Raw genomic sequence first — 18,001 nt, forward strand, 5'->3', positions numbered from 1 at the left:
GTGATAGTTAGCCCGGAACGTTGCAGATTAAACCGCCAATAGTGCTGTCATCTTCAATTCGTTATTGCTAGAGCATTGGCGAGATGGAGCATAGGGTGTGTTTGATCATCTGTATATTTGACTGGTGGCCACCGCGCATGATGTATCCATATCGAAATCACTTACTGATTATTCTGGTTGTTCAAAATCCGCAGAATAGCCAGGAACAGGTTGAGGATGTCCAGGTAAAGCGAGATGGCAGCGGCAATCTCCTCCTCAACATGGTAATGGCGCATAACCAGCTGAGTATCGACGAGGATATAAGCTGAGAAGATCAGCGCCGCCAGACCGCCGTAAATCAGCTCCGCCGTGCTGTTGTACGGGAAGAACGCCGACATGAACCCGAAGAGAATCAGGAACCACAGGGCCCCAAAGAGGTAGGGCATCCAGTTCGTGAAGTCGTATTTGGTCTGGCAGGCGAACAGGGTGAGCGCGACGAAGATGCCCAGGGCGAGGATGAGCGCTTGGATGACGATGCGGGCGTCATAGAAGGAGGTCACGACGCTGATGGAGTAGGCTTCTAGCAGGGTGAAGGCGGAAAGGAAGAGGAGGTTGGCCGGATAGCTCTTGCGCTTCCAGTACGTGACGAGCATGAAGCCTAGGGCGCCGAAGACGGAGACCATCATAAGCCAGAAGTTGGACTGGATCCAGAGGCGATAGCTCTCGCTGAAAAAAGAGATGGAGCTCATGATTGTTGTGAGAAGGAGCTGGATGGTCCTGACCGCGGGGATCATTGTTAAAATGCCAGGCGCTGTATGTATCGCTTGCGAAGGGAACTGCTTACAGGATCGCGTAGACCTTGCGAATAAACTGCATACGGATGGGCAGGGTGCCCTCCGCAACGGTGCCGCCAAACTACGGCATACAATCAGCATTGTTATCTATCGGTGAGTTCGGGCTGCACATACCTTGAAGTCGTCGGGGACATTGTCGTCCTCACTGCGAGGCGCATCAGTGCTCGCGGTTGCCTGATAAGATGGCGGGGCCTGAGGGTAGGGTTGATCCTCGAAGGAGTCCCTTTGAGGAGCTGGTTCGTATCTGGCGTTGGCAGCCATTTTGCTGCAAGTACGGAGCTAAAAAAAAATCTCTCTTAGAGGACAAAGATGGGTGAAGACGATGAGGCCTCAAATGGACGAGGATGGGGAGGCGACAGATAGGCTCGATATGATGATGAAAGGCCGGGGAGAGCTTCCAGGCCATGTGACGTCTTCTATCACGTGGTGCCGCCGCAGAATAGAACGAAAAGTCGAGAAGTCGTCGAACATGAAAGAAACAAGAGATTACCAAAGGAAGGCCATAGAACTCATATTATCAGTGATAGTATTATCTTCTATATTCATAAAATCTTGGCATAAACAAATTACGAAAGTCATTAATCGAAATGCTACCGTTGAGACGCCAAATATGTGCAAGAAATCGGTTTATATTCCCGACGAACTCTCCCAATAGTCCATTACTTGGGTGAGATTTGAGCATTTGCATCTGACAAGCGTTCTGACATGGCTTCGTCTGTGTCGGTATCTTGTCTAGAGTCAACCGGATCATCTTCCTCTTCGTCGCTTGTGTCGTCGGTTGTTGTCGGGCCGTGGGTTGCAGAAGCCCCAGTCAGTTGATCTGGACGCTTCCTCCGCTCGAAGTCTTGAGCGTGAGCAGTCGCCATAAGCGAACCAACGCGAGAGAGGCCGCGCGGATGAGTAGTCAGCCCTGGCGGAATTGGCGTTCCCTGTTCAATGTCTGCAGGAGCGGACAGTGGTGTGGTGGCGTGTTGATCCTGAAGTTGCACATCCTCTCCTGGATGGTCCGCTTCGACTTCGGGAGAGGCCACTTCATAGGGTAAAGGGACATCCCTTGATGCTCGGAAAAGAAGGACATTGGTGCAATGTTCGTTTTCCACGCGAAATATCGTCCAGACGCCCCTTCGAAAGATCTCAGACAGGGCGACCATAAAACTCAGTAAAGCTGAGTGTTGCATATCCCTGGCAAAAATAGCATAGTAAATCCAGTTGAAACGTATGATGACATCGGCGACCATTGCGGCGTAGTAGACCCAAACCTTTCGGAATGCCAGAACTTCGCGCAATAGTGGATGCTTGGCATAGGGATTGCCCAAACTCCAGTCCATAATCAAGTCCCAAACTGAGGTATAGACGGCGTTGAGCAAAGCAAAAGTGACAAAGGGAGCCTGGAACCGCGTCATCTTCTCGATACGGTACATGCTCAACGTGGCGTAATAAATGACTCCGAACATGTATTTGCCAAAATTCACGACATGTGGAAATACGTTTTTCGTATCTCCATAACGTCGGAGGCATTGCAACGCTCGCCAAATCGATGGTAAGCACTGGAAGAATCCCAAGAGCCGGGAGTGGGATGAATTGCATTGTGGCGCATTGTTCCAGTGACGTGCGTAAAGGCAGAAGAATAACTCGATGTTCTTTCAAACATTAACAAACTATCTTTTGAAATGCATTGGATAGAACTCACCCCCATAGCGTAAGTTTGCGAGCAATACATATCGCCAAGGAAGAAATCGCGAAACTCAACAGGATATAAACCAGCGAGCAGAAGACGCCACTATTTTTGTCAGCTGAATCTCGTCGAACAATTGTAAAGGTCACTTACGTTTGAATATGCCCACCATTTTCGACTTCTGTGGTATAACACACGCGCGGGCAGGAACAAAATAATCGTTGTGAGGCCGATCAGGACAACAGGCCAATAGACATACATGGAATTTATGGTGAGGAAATTAAGCCACATAAATAAGCCTAGCATGAACATGAAGAAGCAAGGTAGCTATCAAGAGTTAGATAAACCTGAGACATATGAGGCAAGGGATCGTACCTCGGACAACTGGCGCCAATCAAGAGCATGCCGCGTGTCATATTCAAAGACAAAAATGTAGTTTATCTTGGTCTTAGTCCAGATCATGCAGTCGAAGCAGAAGAGGAGGAAATGAAGGACAATAAGAAAGTAACCGCCATATATCTGCTACAGTCAGTTACGCAGTTCATATGTGATGACGTTGCCATCTTATTGCGAGGCGACACTGACCTGAAGTAGATAGCTGGTTTGGACCTGTACACTAGGGTCCGAGTGCTCAAGGTGCCGAGTGGCGTAGATCAACGACTGGACGCCAAACAAGACACCAGCCATTGAAAGAAGACCGGCACGGAACGTGTTTGGAGAATAATCGCCTGACTTGTTGGTCGTATGGCGAAGTTTGGAGATGGTGATTTTGCGATTGCCATGCTCGAGATAGCGAGCATATAGGTCTTCGGTAGCAGCCATCAGGTTCTCTACGACTTCACTTTGAACAAACCATGCTTTGTTAACTCTCTCTGACATATACCTCATCGTCGGGCGTGCGTTGACCAGCTTGTCATATTTCTTGTTGATCTTCCGGAAGGCAGTGCGATTGAGGTAGGCATACGCCTTCAACAGCTCAAGGCCGCGGTAGAACTCTTGGAGTGCATATTTCAGCTTCCGTTTCGCAAACCGATAGGTGACTTCATCGTTCTGTGAGTCCTCTGGCCGGCGCATGAAGTCTCTACGACCCGAGACTGCCTCGGGATTCTGCGCTTGAAGTGCGGCCGGGGAGTTCATCTGCGCCAGCGCTTCGGAATTCTTCCCGATGCGGCCACGCCCCAGCAATGTTTCCTTCAGGTGAAAGGCACTGAGAGCATTCAGTGTGCCGAACCCGTTGGACTGATGCGCTTCATCTTTTTTGGATTTTGATTTGGTGCCCAAAATCTCTTGTATCCGCCTATCTCGCATGATATGCAGCTGTTGTCGGAGGACTTGTAAGCGCTGGGTGGCTTCATCCTCCTTCATCTGGTAGAAAGATTCGATCTTGGCGAGTTCGCCGTCCAGAAACGCAAAAAATTCATCCTCTCGTCGCTCGACCTCTGATACTGGAGTGTCAGCCTCCGCGCGTTTCTCGGGCGGTCCCCAGTCTGGATGCGAGAAGACACGCTTAAGGATTTGAGAAGCCCTGGTAGTGGAAGGCCCTGCCAAATTGTTTCTCAGGCTTCCCTTGCTCCCCGCGAACTTTGCGGCAGGACTTTTACTGGCGGCATCACGAGACAGACTTCGATTGGTGTCGCACCGAGACATCACGGGCGATGGAGTTTTCGGTACACCTCGACGTATTGTGTCTGCTGAGGGCGAATAGGACATATCATCCTTCGGATCGAGTGCTGGGTCAGGGAGCTCTAGAGAGACCAAATCCGAAGCTGCGCCATGTTGTGGGGGTGACGCTATGATGCTGCCGTAACTTCCCAGGACTGCGGAGAAACGCGATCCTGGGACTCGCAAGGGCTGACGTTCATCGCGTTGGCCAGGAGTCGATCTGGACGTCGTCGCATGGGCATCGGCCCGGATCGGGATGGACGGGCTGCGGAATGAGTTGGAAGCTTCGAGTCTCTTGTTGTCTGAGGTTTGACCTGGTGAGGAGCGAAGCGTGCCAGAGGGTGTAATAGTCGGATCACCAGGTCCAATAGCTGTACGTCTGAGAGACGGATGCCGAGGACTTCGATTGGTCTTTTGAATTGCCCGGGCGATGGCTTTGACTTTCTTCTTGCCGGTCTGCTCGGAGAAAAATCAAAGTATCAGCACGAGATCATGCGATTGAGGGATAAAATCCAATGATACACAGACAGCCTACCTTGTAATCCAGGTATTTAGCACGCCATTCAGGAACCAGCTCCTGTTCTAACTCTCTGTTGATTGATTGTCTGTTAGCTCTCCATCTGCTGTGTGGGGTGTATGGAGATCGGGGATCACGAACTTGGCGAACTTCATCCTGGGGAGCAGACGGGATTGTGCATGATCATAAAAGACGGAATGAAGACAGGGGCCTGGATGATCAAACTTAATTGGATCACATTGGGGAGCTTAGGGAAGATCTGCCGAAGGATGAAGGGGACGTTTTTGTCTTCGCCTAGAAATTGCTGCTAGTAGCAGGCGTGCTAGTGATATGGAGATAATCACTTGCAGGCGGCGCGCACTCTGGCTTCGTTCCGATTACGACAGCCGGGAATAGTCTGTCTGGTCGGGGAGAAAAACAGCCATCACACTAAGAAAGGGAGTGACATATGAGATGTCCTAGAATATTGGAACAGAATCACGAGAGTGAGCAGAGCGCCAAAGCCCAAGAGACAAAGAATGAAGATCGGAGGAGCTAGAGAGAGAGAGAGAGAGAGAGAGAGAGAGAGAGAAACCTAGTTTTGCAAAAAATCAAAACTTCAAACTGGATGTAAAAGGCGTCATCGGGGATTCTAGGCTGTTTTGAAGCTGCCAAGAAGAAAGCCGATCCCAAGGAGGATAAGGGAGGCGAGTAGACCACTGACTCTCCAAGGAAACAGGAAAAAAGCATTCAATTGGCGTGAGAGACGGCCATCTCGCAAGTCTAGCAAGTCCAGCTCCTCCTCGTATCTGGCAGCGATTACAGAGAAAGCAGACGATAGGTAGAGAGAACGTACGCTGGTTGGTCAATTACCATAGACAGGCGCACGTGCAGCATGCGACGAGTTCATTTGTGCATCCACTCCGGCTTGCATTTTGCATCAGTTTCAGATGATCTGGTTGGCTGGTCGGAAGTTACTATTACTTGGATGAACAAGTCCCTCGAATGAGGAGCTTATTGATCCATCACATTTCTAGCTGGCTTTCTAGCTCTGTTTTCCCAGATGTTCTCGTCAGAGTGGTTTTTATCCGTTGGATCCGTTGGACCCGTTGGGTTGGCGCTTCAGGAACCACGTCCGAGAACCTATTGGAGTCTCACCTGTTCAATCACCGTAGACATGTGACTGCGTTATACGTGGTCCGGGCACTGCGGAATGGCGTCAAGCTAAAGTTTCAAGTCCACAAAGTGACAAAATACCAATGCACTGTTGAAAGCCTGAAAGCACTGTCTAGGCGGACTCCTACATACCAGATATCTACGCAACGCCGCCAAGACTGGTGGCGTCAGTCAGAGGACATTGAACTGTTGTTTTTCTTTCCGAGTTGCGTCATGGAGTGACACTATCAATGATCTTCGTCTATGAAGGTGTGAGGGCATCGCTTTCGACACAGTTCATGTCCGTCATCCATAATCACTGTTCAAGCCTATGTACATGTTGTCTAGCCGTCCCATACAGCAAGCGTTTACCAACGGTCGACAGGGCGGTCGAAGCGCTCATGAGGTGGGTAGCGGCCTGGGTCGTACTCTGGAGCGCCGTGTCGGTCGACGTAGTGCTCATCATACATGCGTTCAGCATTTTCCTTGGCATGGCGACGAGCGCGTATCTTATCCGCCTCATCAAGTCCCTTTGTTTCGATGAGTTTATCGACCTCCGCACCGACAAACCCTGCCAGGGCCTCCTTGGCGAAAGCGTGGCTGACAGGCTTGCCTAGCAGATTCAGGCGCTATCAGTGCTTGCTAACATACTGAATAGGGCCTGGTATACTTACCCTCCTTGCGCTGGTGATCCTCCCAAGCCTTCATGCCGGCAAACGAAGCAGCTCCAGCAATGAGCTCGTGAGACAGGCTGCTCTCGTGCCTGCGCTCGCCGTACACCTCCCGATGAGCTTCGTCTGATTGCTCTAGATCATGTCATTAGCCTTCGAATACGACGAGCAAAGTCAGGATGAGGGGCAAAGAGAGAACGGGACCCTTTCTAGATCCTAGCAGGAGGGCTTCCCAGAGTCACATGCAAGGTTGGGTAAAAAAGGAACGACTTACCCCAGCCCCAAGCCATTTTGAGTTGATCTGGTGAAATCAAGAAAGAATTTAAGATTCTAAAGGCAGTTGAAAGGTGTTGTGATAGTTAACAATGGGATAGCTCGGGATCACAGAGGGGGAGGCAGTCTGCTCAACTTATATCCCTGCACAGGGCGGGGTTATCAGCTATCTCAGGGAACTCAAAAGGCCTCATTGCCCCTCTCAGGTTATCGTCTCAGCACCTACCGTCCACAGCTCCACTGCTAAGCCTTATGAGGTTGGTCAAGGAGATCGGACGGGTCATCTTGCGCCCCTTTCCTTGAGAGGGGTGTAAAGGATAATACGTAGTACGATGACGGGAATGGAATGGCCGCACCTTTCTCCCAAGTGGTCATGTACTACTAACTCCAGAGGACCGATTCCCGCTGCTACCGTCCCACGATCTTTCGGATTACGTGAATAGTGGTCGCAAGCGCCACAGCGTCTGTCCACTTTTGGAGACTTGCCAGCTGCGGCGTGCGACACGAAGTTGGAGGGGACCCCGTACTCCAGCTAGTGAAGCGATTGCTCCACAAGGACGACGGAGTAGTTTCAGCTAGAAGAATTGCCTCAGATTTTAAGCAGTAGTATTCGCTGTTCGTGACTGTATTATTACGAGCAAGATGGTCTCGGATCTGAACTCGGAGGAAGAATCACCGTCCCACCCCCTCTCTCTCCCATGGCACCAGTCCCCAACTATAGGAGCTTAGAAGGCGTTAGACCAGCGCTAAAATATTGCAGCCTTGAGGATGTTAATACAAGTCGAGACTATTCCATGCCACTGCTGTTATTATGACTTTTCGGCCGGTAGTGAGTTCTTCACTGCCCATGTAGTAATGGATCAGAGTCATCCATTCGACCGTGGATCAACTGGTATATGGGTCTTTCGCTCAGCCGTACTTCAGATGAGCCATAAAATCCACACTACTGTAATTAGCACTTCAGAATCGAATGATTCGCCTGATCGACTCAGCTAGTGATTGCTAGCATCGATTTGCCGAATAGCCGAGTAAAGTGGTGAGACCGCCAAGATCTCTTGTCAAGGCTTGTCTGTCGCCCTGTGGTTATTCGGACCGGTCGTACAGGTTGTACAGTCGTATGAGAATGTGCTTCTGGACCCCTGACAACTTTGCTATCCTCCAATGACCATGTACAGTGCATCAGCATGTCTGCATCAGAGGAGATGTATACCTCCAGTGAGTAGTGAGAGGGTGGAGTGTATCCTTTGAATCCCTCATCGTACAAAATGCCGCTAGTACTTACAGCATGCTCTCCACTTGAAAGCTCCATAATCAAAATCCACTATGAGAGGCTTCTACGTCGCAACGTCCATGTATCACCCCTCACAAGTGGCGGTGTACTATCGTCAGCTCCCTAAGCATCGTGGCTGAAGCTGGATGGACTCAGTGGATCAAGTCGGTGAAAGTGAAACACGAGCTAGATATGTTGTACTGTTTATGGCCCAAGTACCTTCGGATAAAGCGGTACCCCCCTGATTGTCCAATCATCCAACGTGGTCACTGGCTCTGGGCGGGGTACTTCTGTGATACTTTGCGGCTGTCACCTAAGTATCTTTCGGTAAAGAGCAGTGTTGTCACAGGAATGACTGAGCCTGATGGGTCAGGCCTTTGGGCCATCACTTGTGCAGACTTTTCTCCTTGATTCTTTTCATGCTTGTCTCACGATATAGTCCGCTCAATCAAGATGCAGAGGGTTTAATGCGAGACTGGCCAACAGGCTTCACTTAGCTTGCATATGAAGCATCAGCGTTAGAAAGACTCCGAAATGGATTCCTAGTTTCAGGCAGAGGGCAGCGGTGCGGTAGCCTGATCCATAAGGCATCAACTAAGCTTGAGCTCTTGACGTTCTCCGTCACCCGAGTCATTGTCTGAATCTTGCTCCTCGTCGACTACGACTTACTGCATGAACCACCGACAATGAGCCTCTTATTCTGATGTTCAAGAACCTCTGCCATGCTATCCATCACCTTTTCGCCCAATCGAGGATATAGCCCCAACTCCTCCTGCACACAACCCCCACACCGATAAAGCTGCCTTACAGCTACCTATCACTGAAAACAACATCTCACCAACAACCACACCTACCTAGTCCCCCAAGTCACAACCAAAAAAAAAAAAAGGATGACATCCAAAAAACCCCCCTCGCCAGCCGACTTCCCCACCAACCTCACAGTAACCATCACCCCTCCCCAGAGCCCGCCCCGCGCAACCCACCCCGCACCACCAAACATCCTCCTCCTCCTACACGGCCTCGGCGACACAGCCGCAGCCTTCACCTCCTTCGCGCGAGCCCTCAACCTCCCCGAAACAACCATTGTGACGATCCAAGCGCCAACGCCGCTCCCCTTCGACCTGGGCGGCTTCCACTGGGGCGACGACGTCTCCTTCGACCCGGCGACCGGCGCGCTAGATATGGACGCCGGGTTCAAGCGCTCGACGGGCCTGCTCGTCGACGAGGTCATCCAGGGTGTGCTGGTGCGGAAATGCGGATATCGGCCGCGGGAGATCCTGATCCTGGGGTTCGGCCAGGGCGGGATGGCGGCCTTGGTTGCTGCGAGGGAGATGGGCGAGGGGAAGACGCAGGGCGCGAGTGCGAGTGCGAGTGCTGGTGGTGCTGCGGAGGATACGTCTCTGTCCGGGGCGATTTCGATCGGGGCGCCGTATCCCCTGTCTGGAAGTACGGTTGGAGCGAAGAACCGGACGCCGGTGTTGCTGGTGGGTGGGCGGGAGCCGACGGCTGTGAGTGATGGGGCTATACGGCGGACAAAGCAGGTCTTTGAGTTTGTGGAGGTCCATCAGTACGCGCGCAAGGGGGATGGGATGCCGCGGAACCGGGAGGAGATGATGCCCGTGATGCAGTTCTTTGCGCGGCGGTTGCGCAGTTGGCAGGGTGTACCTGAGGGAAGTGTGGAGATTACATGAGTGATATAAATAGTAGAAAATGGTATTGTACAGTACGTTAATCTAGAGATGGGCGTCTATTACGCTGCGTTAATCTAGCTCTTCAAGAGCTTTCCTGGCTTCGTCAATGCTTTGGCGGGCTGTGTTGGCTGGCAAGTCTTCTTCAACCCGTCTTCCTCCCTCCTGCGCAATTGTACGCAGGTGCTGCTCTGTCTCTCGCAGTGCGGTTCGGCCATCCTCCCGGACTTCTTCCTCCCAGAAATTTCTGGCGGCATCCCACTTCTTTTGCTGTCGCCGCAGGGAGTAGATCAATCCCACTGCGGCCATTGTGCCTGTCTCGTAGATTGAGGCAGTGGGGAACGAGATGTATGTCAATGCGGACAAAGCGGTTGTCAGGCTCGTAGTCGATAAGCTAAAGAGCACGAGTCGTTGCGCCAAAGCTTGCAACGACGGCACAGTGGTGTCTAGGAGCTTTGCTCGGCTGTTGGTGATCTGCGTCGGCCAGGGCTCCGCTGGTTGCGCGGGCTTTGCTCGAGTCTCAGTCTTATGTGAGTCTTCTTTCGCAGGCTCAGCGGGCACCTCTTCGATTGAAATGCGTGGTGCTTCAAGCACGCCGGCCTGCTCGAATTTGCCCGCAGTCCAAATCACCTCTTTCTCCGCTCGGCAGAGATACTTCTTCTCCAGGATTTCAGACGTGATCATGCCAACGTCGTCCACTCGCCAGAACAGCTTCCACCACGCGAGGCCTTTCCACGGCTTGCTGGCAAATCCTTCTTCGAGCGAACTCTGAAGCTCGGTGTGAGCCCTCTCCGCCCATGAAGATACAGCTTGGACTAGTTGCTCGCGGACCTCTTCAGGAACTGACTCGATCTCTTGCTCCAAAATCCGCCTGTTTTCCTCCGTCATCACACTCTTCTCCGCGGAATCAACCAGTGCCTCGATCAGAGTCTTCAGGGAGGGGTCCAACGCTCCTGCTTCTGTCCGCAAGGAGGACAGCCAATCCACAACCGGTTGAACACCACTCTGATGCCACCCCCGCTCGTACAGCGACGCGTTCTGGACGGATTCGCGAAATTTAGCCAGGGCGACATCAGCTTTGTCCAGATCCACAAAGCTTATGCGATCGCTAGCTGATTCCGCAGCAGCGCCCGGCAGTGCGATAGCGCCGTAGACCAACTCCGCTTGTTTTTTCAGGTCCGATCGAGCAACCAAGCCGCTGTATGCGAGTAGACCATCTATGCCCCTGCCGCACACAATAGTCCTGTGGACGGGGTAGCGCACTGCATTGTGCCGGCCGGACTGCGAAATCGGTATCGTCACCGTGGGCACGAGGAATGTATCCGCAGAGAGGTGGGCGGGTGAGAACTCCGTCTCGGCGCCGAGCGTAGAGACCAAAATTTCAATATTGCCTTTCTTCAGAATCGGCGAGGGCACCGAGATCGTAGGTAGAAGGTCATTGGGGATCGTCTCCGATACTGCTCCGTATCTGTCAACCTGTCAGCGTCTCACTTGCATGAGTGCAGCGAGGCTTAATACCGGATCAGCAAGCCTCGCGACATATCCGCATCCTCAGAATCTAATACATCCTCCCAGGGTTCCCGAGAACTCAAGGGATCGGCCAGCAGCAGACGGACGAGCCTGCGAGCCGCGGTCGCGTCATTTAAACCTAGCACTGTAGACGAAGCTATCAGTTAGCCACCAGTTCAAACCTCCTCAATACGTTCCACTATCAACGGCAACTAACCAGCTACCCGGATAAGCGGGACCTCCGACTCCAACCCACGCAAGGCAAGCTGTAACCGGCTGATATTGACCTGTTCCGGCGTGGCATCCCTGACCCGATTCAAGGCTTCATACAGCCCCCGGAACCGTTCTGGTACGTTCTTCCGAGAGCTGACCAGAGACGGTGTTGCAAGTTGACGGCGACACACATTCACCGAGGGTATCAAGGGCGATGATGGGAGGTGTTGCTGGTCTCGTCGCGGAGTGAGATTGCCGCGGGGACGCGTTGCCAGGTTTCGTCTCCAGATCGAGCAGGATGGACAGTAGAAGATCAGTCCATTGTCCGAGGGCCGCGATAGGCTCTTCGAAATCGAGCTGCGGAGTTTGGGAGGCATTGGCTCGACGTGAATGGTTTGCTGGTGAGCATTTGGAGAGAGCCGAGTGAGCCGAAGCAAGTCTTCCGTTCCGCAAAAACGGGAATTATCGAGTTGTCTTGGCGGAATGGGAGTTGCCTCCAGAGCAGAACATGGGTTCCCACAAAACCACAGTCTTTTTAGTTTTTAGACAGATAGCCAGGGGTATTTTCGTGGCCTCTCATGAAGAAAATTGCCGATCCGTATTTACGAACCGCTCTACGTCTACCGGATATGTCATCCCAGGGAACGAGTGGAAAGCTTTGGTTGGATAGACAACGGCACAACCTTAGAACCAACAATATCCGCTACCATATACATATAGGCAAAAGAAAACCATGGTGTATCAATTCATCAGCTCGTGTAGTCGAGGCGTCACGGACGCGTCGAGAAATTTGTGCAGAAATTACAGCTAAGTCCCCGTCGCCAGGGTCGCAGTCATCGCTCGACACATTCAACGCATGACAGGTTGAATGCAGAGGGATGCAATTTTGTAAGAGTGTGTTCCTGCGCCCTCGCTGGATTCCGGGTGGTCAAATCCTAGGGCCTTTGATACAAGCACCGGCAAAGCATTGAGCCCCACAAAAGGGACAGATACTCTGCTGGCTAAATAAAAGCACAACATGGACGTGACCGAAGCAATTTTAGGCTTCCCTAGTCTCCCGGGCGGCATCTCTTTGCCGACGAGACCTGCCAGAGCCGGCGGACCTGTGCTTTATTAGGCGATGAGACTTCTTGCCAGGAGAAGGGTTGACTTACATGCTAATTCTCCGGGCGACGGTAGCCAAGCCGGTATCATTGTCTGCCTCCTGTTGCGCACGCTCGAGGGCAGCCCGTCTTTCCTCTTCGCTTCTCTTGATGACCTCCTCGTGAGACGGTGGAAGACGCTCGTTCTGCAAGTCAACCTTGCGAGCGTCCTCAAAGTTGGTAATAGCCTGTTTGATTCCTTCGGCGCCAAGCATCAGGGTACCAGCTGGGAGACGGCCACCAGCAGCTGTCTTGAGTTCCGTAACTCTCTCAGACTCCTCCCGCAACACCTGGAAGACACGCGAGAGACGTCCGATGGCAAGAATCTTGTTCTTGATCGCCCGTCTTTTGAATTCGCTGCTCTCCACGTCCATTGGGAGCGGAGGAGACGGAGCAGAAGGTGACACGGAGGTAGGAGTCTCGTCTTCGAGCTCCTCCTTGGAGCAGGTATTGAGAATGGCGATGAGCATATCGGTGATCTTCTCACCGACGAAAGGAAGCGACCACGTAAACACGTCCATGAAGTTTGGCAACCAGTACGGGTGAGGCGTGCAGTTGAACTGTCGGATATTCATGACGTTGTTCTCGTACTTCAGCACGGCAGCCTTGTTGTTGTAGACATCCAAGTAGTTGGGAGCACTGAAGATAGTCATCACACTTGGAAATCCGGTCGTGCGAGTTTTTCGGTACATGCGATATCCAGCGTCCTGCGCCTCGTGTGCTCGAATGATCGACAATAGGTTGTTCTTTTCAAGGAAAGCGCAAGCCGCGGGGTACGAGAAGAAGTAAGAACAGCCTCGAACACTGTTGTGAACAAAGTAATCTCCCGTTTTTTCTTGTCCGAACTCTTCAAGCGGATCAGCCCACAGGATGTCGCACATCAAACCGTGAGTCGGGGGCTCTCTGAAACGATCAATCTGTAGACTCACATGAGTGAAGGAACTAAAAGGAACATTCAAGCAGCTTTGAACGTACCGATTTGATATCTTCGAGAGTGTGAAGTTCAGGACTTAGGCCACCATGTATACACAGGAATTGCTTGTTCATGACCGCCGCCAGCGGCAACGCGCAGAATGATTCAATGCAGGCCTCATAGATACGCTCGCTGTATTTATGCTTGCACTCCAGCTTGAAGGTGAAGTAATCCGTGAGATGCCTGCATTCGTGGTTGCCTCGGAGCAGCCAAAGGCTGTTCGGGTACCAGATCTTCAGGGCCCAGAGATATAAAACGCACTAGCCGATATCAGCTTCCCCGATCATCAAGCGTCCCAGGAAGTCATCTCTCACCTCAATGCTGAAATAACCTCTGTCGACATAATCACCCAGGAAAAGATACCTCGTCTCGGACGGATCGCCACCGACTTCGAAGAGTTTCATCAAGTCATAGTATTGACCGTGAACGTCGCCACAGACGGTGATCGGCGCATCCATCTCTAGCAGATTAGGTTCAGATCTCAGAATCTGAGTTCCGGCATGTATAATCCATAGCGCCTGCTCCTCTGTAAGACGACCTTCCCGATAGAAATGCTGTTTCAGGAACTGGAGGTTGGGCTTCGAGGGGTCTTCAGGAGACCAGAACATTTCATCCGTGGGAGTACTTAAAGCCGGCGCTTGCACCTCTGGATTCGCAAATTGTTAGAGACGGCGAATGTTCAAATCGAGACTCAGCAGAGTCTCAATCCTAGGCCATACCTTTGATCACTCGTTCCAGCGTGGAGACTTGAGTGCCATCCTCCATGGTGTGTAGGGTGAAGTCGATCTCCGGGACGGGCTTCTTGTCCCTCACCGCGCGCGCCAGTGCTTGATCCATCTTGCGCAGTGTGAACTAAGGAATATTACGTCTTCAAAGAAGCAGGTCTGCGGAAGATTTTCGGTGCGCACGTGGACGTGATCAAGGGTAAGGGGGCAAGCTGGTTGCGCGGAGGCGAGTTTGTGGTGGGGTTAGAAGCGCAGCGGGATTTACACACGAGGTGTAAGACCGGATCGAGGAATTGTCGTGACGTCGGTGATCAAAGGGATCAATCCTCCGGTGGATAATGGTTTATTCTTTTTCCGTAGGGAAGAAGGGGCAAAAGGTTAAGAAGAAAAGCGACAATACTGAGAAATTGTGGATATGGAATGTTAGGACTTCTCTGGATTCAGCCAAGTGTATTGCCTTTTCCTAAAATAGTGTAAGCTGAGGTGACCGTGGGTCGCGTGGTGGAAGAGAGATAAACCTGATAAAGGGAGAAGACAAGATATATATGGACGGAAAGGCAATTCTGTAAGAATATTATTGTGACGGGCTGAGAGAACCTGGCAAACGAAGAGGACAGGTCTCTTCTAAGGTGTTTTTGACCAAGCTGAGGAGGCTCTAATATGGTCTGGGTTGGGGATTGCCCACAATACAAGATAGAATGTTGACCTAGCCAAACTCGTCTGGCGGAGTCAAGCTGGATTTTGCTTCGGTTTACGAGTTCTAGATGATCTTGAATGGTTTCCATTGGCGCTGTGCTACTATCAGAATCAGATACGCTAATTCATATGTTTCATTCGACGTCGCATCGTCGGCCTCTCTTGCGTCCACGTCCACGCAGGTGACTACTTGGGATCCCTGAGGCGAATCCTACTACTGCAATGGTCCCTGAAGTGCGGGGACATCCGTCTGTCGGTTCATCCTCCTTGGACTTCCCCACGCCCACGTTATTTTGCCCATCTAGACTCCAACACGTCTTGCTTGCTATCTCGTTCCGCTCCTAGAGAACTAGATTGCAACAGCCATGTATGAATCATTCCGTAAGTCTCTGAAAGGAATCTTTCTGAGAAATAGCCATCAGGTGTGCTGACGATACTCCGATTTCTCCCATATAGGCCCCCATCCGCTTCTCGCCCAAGTCCCCTTGACGGTCTCCCCTTTCATCAATCTCCCGACCTCGGTTACTCTTCCCTATACCTACAAATCAGTGCCATCAACTCTTCCTCCATCTGTTACCGTTGATCCCAGTAATCCAGACATCAAAGCCCGTTATGTGGTCTCCCCAAGCGGCGAGCATGCGGCGCGCCCCGAAGAAATCCTCGCCTCTTGCAAGTCGCTCGAGGAGCATCTGAACAAAACGCGAATCGAGGCTGAGAACGCGATCAAGAAGTGGGAAGAAGCCATATCGCAACGAGACCTTGCGGAAAAGCGTCGTGTCGCTCCGGGTTGGCTGGACCGAGACGAGAAATTGCTTCAGCCTGTCCATTCGGCACCCGTTCAATCAAAGAATCAGTCAAACTCAAACCACAGCTTACTGGACAGCTCATCCGGCAACCAAAGCTCGTCCGGTTTTCCTGCCATGGTACCTCGTGATGAGGGAGAAGAGTTGGATCGCGCTTTTGGGGGGTTGGATGTGAAATAGGCAACTGTGCTACGCCAGACAGATGGCACCAAACTGAATTCCTGCACTACTCCGAGCGCAAACACATCTGTTCAACGGAGAGTATTCTAGACTTTCCCAGTGCGGACGACGTTTTCACCAAACGAGTACGCCATGTCCACCGGAAGCGCCTCATCGATTGCTGGAACTAGCCGAACTGGGAACTGGCTCACATAAGAAACGGACTATTTAGTTCGGCTGGTTTTGCCCCAGTACGACGTCCTGCGCTTGCACATCGATGTTGAAACAGGATTAGAAGATTACAACCACAGATTAGGCTGACTCGAGCAGCAGTCTCTCTCATTGCCCGCCAGCAACACCATCAGCTGGGTTGAGCGAGCCGCTTGAGTAGGTGAATAATCTATGCACTCTTTCCAAAGCGCGCATGTATGCTAGGGTCTGGTCCCAATGAACCAGAAGTATATCTGGGGATGCGCATCTGGCACTCCCCCGATCTACTCAATATATGCAACTTCGTCAATGTGATGCACCCTTCACATGGTATTTCCTAGATGATAAAGACCCTGACACTCCTCGGGCTCATTTAAGTGTCAAAATTTATCCTATTCTCCTTGTAGAAGCTCGAGTGCGACTTCTGACGTACCTGGGAAGAGCTCTCCGCTATGGCCCTAGCTCCCGCCCGCCCCTCCAGATAGCAATCCCCGACCAACTTTATCTTTCAATAAATTTCCTCCAAACCACACAACAAGTGTATACACCTACAAAAATTCTTCCTACACCTCACTCAAGTAAAGATGGAGCCTCTTCGATCAGCCCCTGAGGCATCGTCATTCGTTCTCCTGGCCGACCACCAATCGCGCACGCCCGCGTCATTCCACTCCGGCCCTCCAGTCCTCCACTACCACAGCAAACAGTGCAAGCTGGTCATCCTCGAACGCGACCTCCTCTCCACACCGGCCCTCAATGCAATCCGCGGCTCAGCCCCGACAGCAAACGGATCTAGCGACCATACTACCACCGCTACCGCGAGCAACAATGTCGCCGCCGCCGACGGACAAGAAGGACAAGAAAACGAGCTTGTCGTGGACGGTGTAGATGTCTGGGTGACATCCGAGTGAGTCTCCCATCATCCCCCCCCCAACACACTCTCTCTTCTAGCTTTTTATACTGACTCAATCGGCAGTAAATTCCTCCTCTACGCCCCCACCGTCGCCGCCGGCGTCTCAATCCCCTACCCTTCCATCTCCCTCCATGCCATTCAGCGCCTGCGCCTTCCCGGAAACCCTGCCGAAGTCCAAGGCCTATACATGCAGATCGCGACCCCCGGCGCCCCTGGGACGAACACCGAGGATGAGGAAGAGGAAAGCATCACGCTGACGATCGTCCCGCCAACGGGTGCAGAGTACGTCGGCGGCGCGACCACCGCTCCCGCCGAGGATGCGATGGACGACCAAGCCGAGAAGGAGGAGACACCGGTGCAGATGATGTATGCGGCTGTATCGTCGTGTTCGAATCTCCACCCCGATCCGATGGAGGAGGACGAGGAAGGAGATGGTGAGGGAGATTCGCTCATGCAGTCTGGTTTCGTGACGATGGGGAGCGCGGATGGGGGCCTGCCGCCGCCGATGGATGGTAGTTCTGGGTGGATCACGGCAGAGAATATGCATGAATATTTTGACGAGGAGGGCAATTGGATCGGTGGGGGTGAGGAGCCGTCGCTGCCGCTTGGGCCTGGGGCGGGGACTGTGAGGCAGCGCGAGGATGAGGGTGTGGAGGATGGTGATGGGCACGGCGAGGATGAGGAGACGAAGTGGAGGAGGACGGATTAGGCGTTGCTGTTATGTGAGATGAACTGTGCTTAGAGGATGCAAGGCTAATTCTCTTTGCAACATATGCGTACTTGCAGACCTGGGTTGGCAAAAGTATTCGTGGTTCTGTTGATGCGATTTCAACTTTGGGGAAATGCCTAATGAGGAAAACGACGAAAAAGACACTATGCTACACGATTGGACCGATCCAAGCTGCACCTATCTGTCTAGCACGGGGATATTATGCAAT

General features: G+C 52.1%; 8 protein-coding genes across 8 annotated transcripts; 3 read left to right on the forward strand and 5 right to left on the reverse strand.

Annotated features, from left to right (window-relative positions):
- Nucleotides 1-161: 161 nt before the first annotated feature.
- AFUA_5G09310 (Bax inhibitor-1 family protein) lies at nt 162-1,201 on the reverse strand (the record flags this gene model as incomplete). Its single annotated transcript, XM_748615.3, has 3 exons — nt 948-1,201; nt 824-894; nt 162-756 (listed from the first exon to the last, which is right to left on the reverse strand). The coding sequence occupies exons 1-3, from the start codon at nt 1,092-1,094 to the stop codon at nt 162-164; spliced, it is 813 nt and encodes a 270-aa protein (XP_753708.2). The 5' UTR covers nt 1,095-1,201.
- A 120-nt stretch (nt 1,202-1,321) lies between these two features.
- Nucleotides 1,322-5,247, reverse strand: AFUA_5G09320 (SPX and EXS domain-containing protein). The gene is made up of 7 exons (XM_748614.3): nt 4,829-5,247; nt 4,706-4,760; nt 3,094-4,626; nt 2,884-3,027; nt 2,662-2,835; nt 2,524-2,613; nt 1,322-2,473 (listed from the first exon to the last, which is right to left on the reverse strand). Exons 1-7 carry the CDS (start codon nt 4,840-4,842, stop codon nt 1,493-1,495), a joined length of 2,991 nt encoding a protein of 996 aa, XP_753707.2. The 5' UTR covers nt 4,843-5,247; the 3' UTR covers nt 1,322-1,492.
- Nucleotides 5,248-6,189: 942 nt separating this feature from the next.
- cipC (DUF3759 domain-containing protein) lies at nt 6,190-6,782 on the reverse strand (the record flags this gene model as incomplete). Its single annotated transcript, XM_748613.1, has 3 exons — nt 6,190-6,434; nt 6,496-6,627; nt 6,767-6,782. The coding sequence occupies 3 exons, from the start codon at nt 6,780-6,782 to the stop codon at nt 6,190-6,192; spliced, it is 393 nt and encodes a 130-aa protein (XP_753706.1).
- Nucleotides 6,783-8,925: 2,143 nt separating this feature from the next.
- AFUA_5G09340 (alpha/beta hydrolase) lies at nt 8,926-9,726 on the forward strand (the record flags this gene model as incomplete). Its single annotated transcript, XM_748612.1, has 1 exon — nt 8,926-9,726. The coding sequence occupies one exon, from the start codon at nt 8,926-8,928 to the stop codon at nt 9,724-9,726; it is 801 nt and encodes a 266-aa protein (XP_753705.1).
- Nucleotides 9,727-9,795: 69 nt separating this feature from the next.
- Nucleotides 9,796-11,822, reverse strand: AFUA_5G09350 (uncharacterized protein; the record flags this gene model as incomplete). The annotated part of the gene is made up of 3 exons (XM_748611.1): nt 9,796-11,191; nt 11,242-11,377; nt 11,450-11,822. The coding sequence occupies 3 exons, from the start codon at nt 11,820-11,822 to the stop codon at nt 9,796-9,798; spliced, it is 1,905 nt and encodes a 634-aa protein (XP_753704.1).
- Nucleotides 11,823-12,484: 662 nt separating this feature from the next.
- Nucleotides 12,485-14,397, reverse strand: AFUA_5G09360 (serine/threonine-protein phosphatase 2B catalytic subunit; the record flags this gene model as incomplete). Its single annotated transcript, XM_748610.1, has 5 exons — nt 12,485-12,548; nt 12,600-13,504; nt 13,563-13,820; nt 13,875-14,206; nt 14,280-14,397. 5 exons carry the CDS (start codon nt 14,395-14,397, stop codon nt 12,485-12,487), a joined length of 1,677 nt encoding a protein of 558 aa, XP_753703.1.
- Nucleotides 14,398-15,346: 949 nt separating this feature from the next.
- On the forward strand, nt 15,347-15,964 carry AFUA_5G09370 (uncharacterized protein; the record flags this gene model as incomplete). Its single annotated transcript, XM_748609.1, has 2 exons — nt 15,347-15,362; nt 15,438-15,964. The coding sequence occupies 2 exons, from the start codon at nt 15,347-15,349 to the stop codon at nt 15,962-15,964; spliced, it is 543 nt and encodes a 180-aa protein (XP_753702.1).
- Nucleotides 15,965-16,737: 773 nt separating this feature from the next.
- On the forward strand, nt 16,738-17,772 carry AFUA_5G09380 (Voldacs domain-containing protein; the record flags this gene model as incomplete). Its single annotated transcript, XM_748608.1, has 2 exons — nt 16,738-17,057; nt 17,127-17,772. The coding sequence occupies 2 exons, from the start codon at nt 16,738-16,740 to the stop codon at nt 17,770-17,772; spliced, it is 966 nt and encodes a 321-aa protein (XP_753701.1).
- Nucleotides 17,773-18,001: the final 229 nt, after the last annotated feature.

Source organism: Aspergillus fumigatus, chromosome 5 (assembly GCF_000002655.1).
Source record: "Aspergillus fumigatus Af293 chromosome 5, whole genome shotgun sequence".
Taxonomy (NCBI): domain Eukaryota; kingdom Fungi; phylum Ascomycota; class Eurotiomycetes; order Eurotiales; family Aspergillaceae; genus Aspergillus; species Aspergillus fumigatus.